The sequence below is a fragment of the Merops nubicus genome, unplaced genomic scaffold (genome assembly GCF_000691845.1).
Source record: "Merops nubicus isolate BGI_N331 unplaced genomic scaffold, ASM69184v1 scaffold3213, whole genome shotgun sequence".
In the NCBI taxonomy this organism is placed as follows: Eukaryota; Metazoa; Chordata; class Aves; order Coraciiformes; family Meropidae; genus Merops; species Merops nubicus.
The window spans coordinates 39,425-50,032 of NW_008598067.1; the positions used below are offsets into that span (position 1 = coordinate 39,425).

The 10,608-nt window shown below is 40.5% G+C and overlaps 1 protein-coding gene across 1 annotated transcript in view; it reads left to right on the forward strand.

Annotated features, from left to right (window-relative positions):
* Nucleotides 1-10,411, forward strand: part of KIAA0391 (KIAA0391 ortholog) — a 49,064-nt gene extending 38,653 nt beyond the window's left edge. The window contains exons 5-7 of the mRNA XM_008936893.1: nucleotides 6,773-6,921; nucleotides 8,384-8,579; nucleotides 10,283-10,411. Coding sequence (XP_008935141.1) covers nucleotides 6,773-6,921; nucleotides 8,384-8,579; nucleotides 10,283-10,411 — 474 coding nt within the window. The remainder of the gene's footprint in view (nucleotides 1-6,772; nucleotides 6,922-8,383; nucleotides 8,580-10,282) is intronic.
* Nucleotides 10,412-10,608: the final 197 nt, after the last annotated feature.

A 10,608-nucleotide genomic window follows, 5' to 3' on the forward strand; every position in this document is an offset into this window, starting at 1 on the left:
CACCAGGTGTCTTAGTATCCAGCCAGTCTGGACCTGGCTGCAAAGGCATCCTCAGGATGCCTCTGAATACAAACTTACCCTGCAAGTTGCAGAGCTGTATTTAGGCATCATCTCATCTGAGCAGACTGAGGCTACCTTACCATCCTAAATCTATATTAAATTAACTTGCATATCTTTGCTTCTGTGGCTTTGTTTGCTTCCTCAGTTAATAATCTGCCTTTGATTAATAGAGTTGTCTGTGAAGTCAGGAGCAAAAGCTGGCATCTAAAACCTGCAAATTGTAAAGAATTGTGGCAGGGAGTTAAGACCCATCTCTAGTGAACGCACCACGAGAGGGTAAGTCAATTCTAGATGTGACACCAATGTAGACAGGTTAAAACATGTTAAACATTATGTGCTGACGATGTGCGAAGTGCTGTCACTGGCAGAGTTTTGCATGATGGCGTGTGTGTTTCCTCGATCTGAATAGTCCTACTGTCATCACAGGATGCAAATGTTCCAGAAAACGTTTCTGCAGTATTGCAGAGATCCCCAGTGTTGTAAGGGATAATTCCCAAGCGTTAGCTGACTGGATCAGGAGCACAAACTAAACTGGGCTGATTGAGCCTAGTGACTGTTATTTACTCATCTGTCATTGCTTTCCCTTCCAAGTAGTTGCCCCCTTGCTAGTCAGGGGCAGATAATCTGTAGGGGATCAAGAAATGTGTACGTTCCCATGCCTTTGAGAAAAGAGGACCTTGAGACTAATGTACACGGTGTCATCAGTAATAATGTAGAGAACAGAAGCAGCTTCCATTGTGTTTGGTGCTGGGATAACAATATTGAGTCTGCTTTAGTGAAATTACCAGGCTCAGTGAGAAGGTCCAGCCTTTCTGGCAAGCAGTGCCTTGTCTTCCTGGGTAACTGGCTGTGCTGTGGGGAAAAAACTCCCACTTCCCATCATGTCTCTTTCTTCTCCATGTGGTACTAAAATATACAGGGTTTTTGAGCTTCTTTGTCTACTATATGTAAAAAGGAACGTAAAAATGATGAAACTGTAAGTCAATAAATGTGGTGATGATGGAAATGGATTCCTTGCTAACATTTGGAGAGAAGCTCATGTCCAACCCCACCTGACTGGTGTGCCTCTTTGCCTGTGGCCACCATTGGGGTTTCCTCCACAATTTTACAGCTACAGTGTAAAGCAGCACTAACAGCAGGTAAAAATAGCAATAATAGAGTAGTTTGTTGCTGTTATTAGCAGATAATAGGTGTGGTTTGCTTTTAAATGGCAGTTAGAGAAACCAAATCAAGCCAGCAGTGTACTCTTGTAACCAAGAAGACCAGTGGTATCCTGGGGTGCATTAAGAAGACCATGACCAGTAGGTTGAGGGAGGTTCTCCTCCCCCTCTACTCTGCCCTGGTGAGGCCACACCTGGAGTATTGTGCCCAGTTCTGGGCTCCTGAGTTCAAGAGGGACAGGGAGCTACTGGAGAGAGTCCAATGACAGGCTGCAAAGATGATTAGGGGACTAGAACATCTCTCTTATGAGAAAAGACTGAGGGACCTGGGGCTGTCTAGCCTGGAGAAGAGAAGACCCAGAGGGGACCTTCTCAGTGCTTATGAATATCTAATGGTTGGGTGTCAAGAAGATGAGGCCAGACTCTTCAGTGGTGCCCAGTGACAGGACAAAGGGGAAACTGGCACGAACTAGAACACAGGAAATTCCACCTAAATATAAGGAAAAACTTCTTTACTGTGAGGGTGACGCAGCACTGGCACAGGCTGTCCAGAGAGTTTGTGGAATCTCCTTCTCTGGACATAATCAAAACCTACTTGGACGTGTTCCTGTGTAACCTGCCCTAGGTGAACCTGCTTTGACAGGGGGGTTGGACTAGGTGATCTCCAGAGGTCCCTTCCAACCCCTACTGCTCTGTGATTCTGTGGAATGTTTAGAAAATGGCAAACAACTTACTAATAAAACAAATCTGTTTGTAACTGTTTTGGGGTGATTACTTCTTCATGCTCTACCTGTATACAGGTGAGCCACCTTTTGCTGAATCACTGACTGGTGTCTCCCAGCAGCAGTGTTTAGGGGTTTCCCATCTGACAAATGGGAAACCACCGGTAGTCTCCAAGGATAAAGGCTGACCTGCAGCAAGCTAACCTTTGAAACTGGGACATGTGGCACAGCACAATCTAGTAATCAGAATGGGTGACTGGAAGGGAAGCTTTAGGAAATCTGTATCCTGCTTTGCTCATAGTTCCCTGTATGAGGCAGAGTAATTAATGTTTTCCTTGTGCTCCATTATACACTTGTGTAAAATGGAGATGTAATTGCATGTTTACTTCATAAGGCTGTTGTGAAATGTAAAGAATGAGGATTAATCTTGCAGTGTGACAAGAATTCCCTGGTCTCCCAGCTTAACTCTGATGTTTGATCCCCATTAAAATTGTGCAGAATTGTGAATGTGGGTCTTTGCAAAACTGCTTCCACTAGTTTGAATAGAGAGGTTCTCTTCTGGTGGGAAACTGTTAATGTTTATTCCTACCTGAAAAGTGGTTCTTTTAAGATATAACTTAAAATGTGAAACTACCAGTTACAGCATTTTTGGTTGTTTTATTTCATACTTGCAAAGCTCGCATTTTCACATGATCTAAGGAGTTCAACATCAGCATGAACCTGTGAAGCATGTGTTCTCTGTCCTACTGCGCTGCCTCCCAGCTGTTATTCACCCCAGCTCCTCTGATGCAGAAGTTCTTGCCATGGTGTGTATGCAGTTGTGAGTGCATTGTGATATGAGGGCAGGAGTCTGGTGGTGGAGGGGAAATTTCATAAAATGGCATTGCTGCAGAAACAAAAACAAAGTCATTTACATGCGGGGAAATAGCTCCTATCTCTGGGACTGTCCCAAGAAAAGATAAAAGTATACACTCAGCCAAAGCATTGTACACATTTTTCAGGGGTTCATAGACAAGGGTGCAGAATTGAGAGTTAGAAAATGCACACTGGATATATCCATTTAATCATGGAATATTTTTTATAATTAAAAAAATAGTAGAAAAATTATTAGCGGTGTGCTTAGAAGAATCACAGTGGGAAATACCTGGTACATTTGTGAATAGCTGGTCTTGACTCTTCCATTGATCTGGGTGTAGTTTCTTAGTTCTTTGTGTCTGCTCCTAGCTCCATCAGAGTCATTTGCTAAAGTGCTGTGAACAGAGAACTGTTTGTATTGTAAGTAAAATATTAAGGTGTAGGAGGAGCTCGAGAAAGATCTAATTAAAGACAGGGACAGCACAGGAATAATTTACATGTAACTGTTAAATGATGAAAGGGATTGCAAGCAGAATGTATTCAGTAGGTGCTTGCTTCTCTGCCTCAGCTACATCTTGCCATATGAATTGAAGCAGCCAGTCTAACCGTGCATATTTTCCCTTCTGTGCAAAACAGCATCTTATAACTCCTGTTTTCAGAGAAAATGTGGTTTTTCTATGCTCTGCTGTCAAATTTGAAAGATACTAATATTAATAAAAGGTCATTCTTTCTCTAATTTTGTGATCTTCATTCTAAAAAAAAAAAAATAGCATAGGGAATGTGTGTTGCATATTTTTAAATGTTTTATACAGATTGCCTTTTGAACAGATTATCCAGCTGAGCATCTGATGTTTGCTGCCTAAACAATGCGAGACCGTTCAAAGGATGTGTCTATATAGAGCATATAGCACATTTGCATTGTGTAGTGGCAGATACCAAAAATTATCTAAATTATCTAAAAATTATTTTTAATACTGAACTAAAAAAATACTCGTGTCTTTGTAAGTGAGAGATCACTATGGCTGGCTTCTTTGTTAACAGTATTATGTTTAATTTCCTTTATGACTAAAACAAGTGTTACTGTGTGTCTCATGTCTTCCTTTCTTGAGAAGCAGCCAGGCGTGGGAGTAGACACATTTAGGAAACCCCCACATAAGTTCTGTGGCTCCCTGTAGACCACCCCTGTTAAGCTCCAAAGCCTAAAATGAGATAAAACACTTTTTAGTAAAGTTGCATCAGTCAAGGGAGTGTGCAGAACTTTTTATCTTGTGAAAGGAAGAATAATTTCTCTCTTTTGTGTTCCAGCTGTGTACGCAGAGGTTGATCTCTGTGGTAAGCAGAGGAGGGGCAGCGCACTATTACGCAAGCAGGCGTTCCTAAATTTTTTAATGGTGATTAAAACTATTTGCCATTATTTTTATTTATTTATTTATTTTACAATTTAAGCCTGTTTTGAGTTTTTACATTGCAAAACTGTAGATAATTTATACCACTTGGGTTTTTTTTTTCCCAGAAGCACTTCATACTAGAGAACCTCATATGCTAATAATACGTAGGAGAAGAAAGTCTGCATGACTAACAGGTACAAAGTGCCCCTAGTTATAACCTTCAGAAAGAAAGGCTTAAGGAAACTGGATCCAAGCCAGCCAAGTTTTTTATGAACTTGGGAATAGCCCCAGTTGACCAATCTGTATCTGGAAATCTAGCTGACTTTTTGTTGAACCTTGAGTGCAATTAAAGGGTGTTTAGGTTTTTTTATTGAGAGTAAACTCCAGCAGTTCAAATACTAGCAATTCTTTATTGACTTGCAATACTACTAGTGCAGCTATGTTCCTGAGACTGACTCAGGCTTCTTTTAGAACTTGTTTCTCCTGTTGTGCTATCAGGATGTTCTTGCTATCAAGTTTTTTATTTTAGACTTTGTGGAATCAGTATCTGAAGCGTTCTTTGAAAAACATTTTCACGTTTTCTTTTTTCACATGACTTTCTGCTGACCTTAATGAAGCAAAACATTAGGCAAGAAGAGAAAGTATTTTCATGTGGAATCTGGAAGGGCTTGCATAAGTTACTTATGGCTGATAATTCTTCACTGTGGGCTTCTCTACGTGAAAATGTGTATGGATGCAGTCGGTACAATCCTAATTATTAAGCTGAATGAACTCAGCTTAACAAATTTAATTCTGCTTTGATATTTTTATCCAACTATTTGCAGGACTGGACCAATGCATGAGAACCAGAAAACAGAAGTGACTATAAACAAGTAAAATTGATGAGCTGTTTTTTACTGCCCAGATGAGAAATTCCAAAAAGAAATGTCAGTATTGAAAAACTGAATTTCAGTTTTTCAATTTTTAATAAACTCATAATTTAATAATAAAATAAGTTAGGTGACATAGATGAGCAGAGACATTATTACATAATATAGTTACTTTAAAAGCCTTCCAGTAACATTAAAATGGTGGCTTTCGTTTGTACCTTTCCATTCTGTGTTCCAGTAAGAATGCTGAAATGTATCGCCAAAGATTTGGGGCATGAACCACAAAGAATGATGATGTTCTTTTTATCTGCAGAAATTACTGCATTTGGCCCTTTCCTTCTCACATTATGCCCTGTTTGTTTTAACCAGGGAAGAGCAGATTGTACGCATGCGTAGCGGGTGTCCAGCGTGATCTCCTGCAAGGGGGACAGCAGTTCCCATAGGTACTGTTAGGCTCTTGTGCTTTGCATCAAGACTCTGTGTCGCCGTGAAAACAGAGCCTTCGGGCCTTCGGGGTCAGTGGTGGTAACAGCAGCTTACAGCCCAGCAGTTAAAAAGCCATGCAGCAGTCACCAGTTCAGTGGTGGCATTGTTAGATCTGATGCAGCAGCAGGGGGAATGTGCAGCTCGAGAGTGGGTCGAGTGGTACCACTCCTTTCCACTGCTACTTGCAGGTAAATCAAACCTGCAAGTTTTGATCTTTTTACAGATGCATCGTAAAATTGTACCCAAGAGTTAGAAGAACAATCTTTTCTAGCCCCTGAAACAAAAGATAATGATTTTAAATAATGATAAGGATCACAAATAGGAGGAAAGGAGGAGGAAGACAAGAAAGGCAGTTGGAGGTATTGCAGGGAGGAGAGGTAACAAGGAAAAAGGAAGTAGCTAGAAAAGCAGGAAAAGGGATTAGAGAAAAATCAGGAGACTGTATACTGACAAATAATGACGGCAAATACAAGTAAAGATTAGGAAACACTTTTTGCTTTTGGTTGAGCATGCTATCCTCAGCCTTCAAATGATGCTTCAGTCTCAAGAACGAGTTCCCTCTCTCTCTGGGCAGAACTGAAATGCCACTGCTTTGCGAGCAGTCCACAGTAATAACCTGGGTGCCAAGAGAACCTTGTCCCCCTTAAACTCTGTCTGGGTGAAGCAGGGAGAGAAAGCTGCAAGCACAAGTGCCTGTCCTCAGAAGCGTTTCTTGCTGAACCAGCACATCCCTAAAAGGCTGGTGAAAAGTCCCTCTGAAGAGAAGCTAGAGCGGCAGTGAATGGTTGCCACCTCAGGATGTTGGTTCATGAGTAGGAGATCAGTCTGGATGTGGCTTTCATAAGCCCCTAATCCTGAGGTCACAGGTTTCCCTTTACTGCCTCTCGTGTGTCTTGCCCCCCGGGCAGCCAGGTCACTTGTAGTTCTCCAACTTGGACAACAGGTGGGGCTGGAAAAGCAGGCTGGTTGAAGCCTCGGACCTCCTCGAACACCAACAAAGGCTTCAGTGCCACCGAATCGTTTCCAAAAGTAGCTACTGCTTAAATCCCATTGTGATTCCGTTCCCTCAGCTGACTCTGAATTTCTGAAATAGCCGTACAAATCCTCCTGAGTTCATTCAACGTCAGTCAAGCTGCAAGAGCTGCAAAAGTTTTATAATAGCAATGTATTCTCAGTGTGGTTGCGAGCAGAAACAGCTAAGAAAATCTTTGGTTTTGCTTTGTTTTCTGCAGCTATTTGATGCTGTCAGCTGCCTGGCAAAAGAGAATGGCCGGTTGCTTGTGCTGGGCCGCAAACATATGCTGAGTAACTCTTCAAACTGGAAAAGAGAGATTATGAAGCAGATGCAGAGTAAGGCAGACTTCTTCTTTGCTGAAAATATGTAAGTTGAAGAAAATGCCTAAATATAATGGAGATCAACACCTTATTTATGTGCATTTTGCTCTAATCTTTAGTGTTAGTAGTGTTAGTCCTGTATGTGAAAGAGAAATCCCGTGCTACACTTGCTTCAGAAAACAATACATTCATAATGGCATTTTGAAGAATTTTATCACTTAGAATTCTGTTGACATATATATGGTTCATTAGGATTTATAACCATTAAAAACACTGCAAAGATGACAGCCTAAATTTGCAGAATAGCACAGTCGTGGTCTGCTCTTTTAGCCCTACAAAGTGAGGACATGAAGTTCATGCCTGGCCATTTTTGCTTGGTAGCCTACGAGTGTGCAGAGTTTGGAGCACTGACTTCCTTGCTGCTCCCAGAGGAGACTACTTCTGTGAATGGGAATAGCCCCTCTGCCTCTCTGATTTAAGAAGCACAACCCCATTGCTCTTGTCCAGTCAAGCCTGTCCTTGTATCTAAACTAGGTACTTGCCTCCGCCCCCATGTCCCCTCTCTTTTGCCCTGCCTTCCTCATATCATGAGTCCAAGCTTCTCTTCAGTTCCAGCTCCACTGAGTCTCTGAGGTGAGCACTGCTAGTCCTTCACCTATTTCTTCCATGTCTTCTGTGACACTAGTCCCAAGAACCTATGTTTCTTGTCCCAGCAGCCAGACCAAGTCTCTTCTGTCTGCCCCATATCAGATCTGATTCACTTCATCCCCTCTCCAGTTGTGGCTCTTGCTCTCTTTGTTGTTGAATCACATTGCTTTCTTTCCTGCTCTCTGAGCACCAGCAAAGGGGATACTGTCACCCCTGGATGAAGACTCTCACTAATCTCGTGTCTTGTCACTTACTATTCCAGTAATCCACAGCAATCAAACCATGGTATTAAGCAAAGTTCTGCTCAGCTTCTCCAGGTATAGGGTTATTCATACCCACTATAGATGTATTTTTAGAGATTTTCCCCTACAACTGTTTCAGTTTAATAGCAGCTAGTGTAGAATATACTGTTCAAATAATCAGAGTACCTTCTGGCAGTATATTTAGCCATGTGAAGACAAAGACTTACAGATGTGTGCTGTTGCCTACGTTACATTTTATTATCAGTTGTGATGATTGTTTGTATTCCAGCAAAGCTTTGGGGATACGCTCATGAGTCTTAGCTGCCCTGTTCCACATAGCAATGTATTGTTAAGTTTTGTGGCTAAAGATTAAATTGTCATATTATCAGACTGTGATAAGAGGGAAGAATGCTGTGTAGCATGCAATTAATTTTTATTGCACTGTAACTTCTAGTGCCCTGTGGAAGCAGAAGTTCTTTATTTTACCAGGGCACTAGAGTAGTGATGGGAATTTTCCGTGTTGCTGATGAATAAATCCCAGGTCAGCGTTTGATCCATTTCCTGCAACCACTGACTGCCTTGGGAGTGACATCTGTCTTTTCCGTTTGTTTTGTTAAGCTCTGAAGATGATGCCTTCCTGTTATATGCCACTCTTCAGTCGGGGAAGCATTGCAGGTTTGTTACTCGAGACTTCCTCCGGGACCACAAGGCTTGTCTCTCCGACAGCCCCACACGTCACCTCTTCCGCAAGTGGCAGCGTGGACACCAAATAGTGTTTCTCCCTTCTGTAGAAGGAAAGCAGATAAATTTTTTGGTAAGTGTTCTGCTGCAATTGAAAAGCACACAGAGCGTGTTTATTAAAGATACACAATTTCAAACTCTGGAAGCAAAAAGATTCTTGTTAGCGTCTAAGAAATAGATTTGTGCAAGTGGGCTCAAAAACCCTCTGTTTACTGGAAGGTCGCTGTATTCACAAAGTGTGCTACAGACATCAGAAGTGTCAAAATGCTGCCTAAATGTTTGAAATGCAAATATAAATACAACTTTGCGTAGACAGGTCTTTCCGTTGCTGTAAAACCAATATGTGCCAATATGTTTTCATTCATCTAAACTTTGAAGTACCTTATTCTCCTTTGTAGCACTATTATATCACTTGTACTTGTACAGTAGAAAGTCTTTCATCTTTTTTTTAAAGACACAGGAAAACACAGGTATTTCAATATTCACTGTAGCCTAACATATGTATAAAGTTCCATGAAGGAGAGCCCATAACAGACAGATTTATAGTCAGTATTCAGCTGCAGAAGTTAGTCTTCTGAGCACAGTAGCATCTTACAGTAAAATACTACTGTTACTGGCTAGGAGACACGTATCCTTAGGAGCCACGAACAGTACGCTACCAGCAGGGCGGCTGTTTTCAGATTTTTCTAGGGAAAAATTCATCGCATGACATTCTGTATCATGCAGTTTTTGGTTACCTGGTCTGTCTGTGTTGTTAGTGCCTACTTAAAAGAATACTGTACCTATACAGATTCATTTTCTTGCTGCTTGTGTTAAAATTCTAAAATAATATCCATCACTACAAACAGACCGTAGAGATACAGCCTTAAAAGAGTGACTGCTTTTCATTCAGTGTTGCCATATGTAAATTTCTTTTTATAGAACCAAATACTGAATGTAGGGTTACCCAGGTAACACAGCTTTAGCTACACCTTCTCCCTTTCTTTTGTATAAAAGGGCTAGTAATTTTAACATCTTAATTCCCATACAAGCAATTTGGATGATTGACATTGCCAGTCATAGCTGTCTTCTAGGTTATTCTGGAAGCTGTCTTAGGGAAGTAGGCTTCCAAGACTACATACAGAGTGATAATATATTCCCAGAACTGTAATTGCCAACCAGTAATGTTCTTTTGTATTTGTGTTATATATGTTGGGTTAGTATACCTGTAACGTAACAGGCCAGAAGAATAGCTTATTATATTTGTACAACTAGATGTTCTTGAAAGTGTTAAATGACAAACCCTTTTCTTACATCCGCTTCAGCACAGAGCAAATCAGTTTTGTAACGAGGTATGCTGGAAGAATAAACACAAGAGGTCATTAATGTCATTAAATCAGTTCAAGCCTATAAACTCCCCATCCTGAGTTAATTCCCATATGGCTTCATTTCACTGAACAGAAAAACAATCATTTTGCTGTTTCTAGAAATTGAGTGCATTATCTGTAAATCTTTATTATCTGGTGGAGATTGAAGAGACATTTCTTTTTTTAACCATTTATAATGACTCCTAGACCACAAAATACTAAAAGATGTTTTAGTTTTTTTCCTCAAGTACTAAAATTTAGAAATTGTTTCGTGTAAGGAAATAAATGAGAGTTGTTAAAGAAAGTAACCTCTGGAGATTTCTAAAGTGTTGGAAGTTATAACTACCTATAACTGGTATTTTAGTAAAAATGGTACGCTGGTATTGTGTAAAGTCTAAAAAAAATGTTTTTATCTGTCTTTATCCAACAGCCTGCTTTGCGTTATGACTGTGTGGTACAGACTACAGGTGACACGTGGCATATCCCCTATAAAGACATTTTTGAGGAAAAATATTCATATCAAGTACCGAGAAAATGGCTCTGTATTCAAAAGAAATGATGAAGAATGTACTTGCACAAGCTGAAGCTGCTTTTTTTTTGCCTTTTTTTTTTTTTTTATTCACCGTTGCTGACTAGGAGAACTCAGCAGTACAATTATGGGATTAATGTGTGAAGCATGTAACTAAAGAAAATTCAGTAACTGAACTTTGTCAAAATCATTCCTCCAGTAAATCAGTTAACATCAATGGTGGTTCA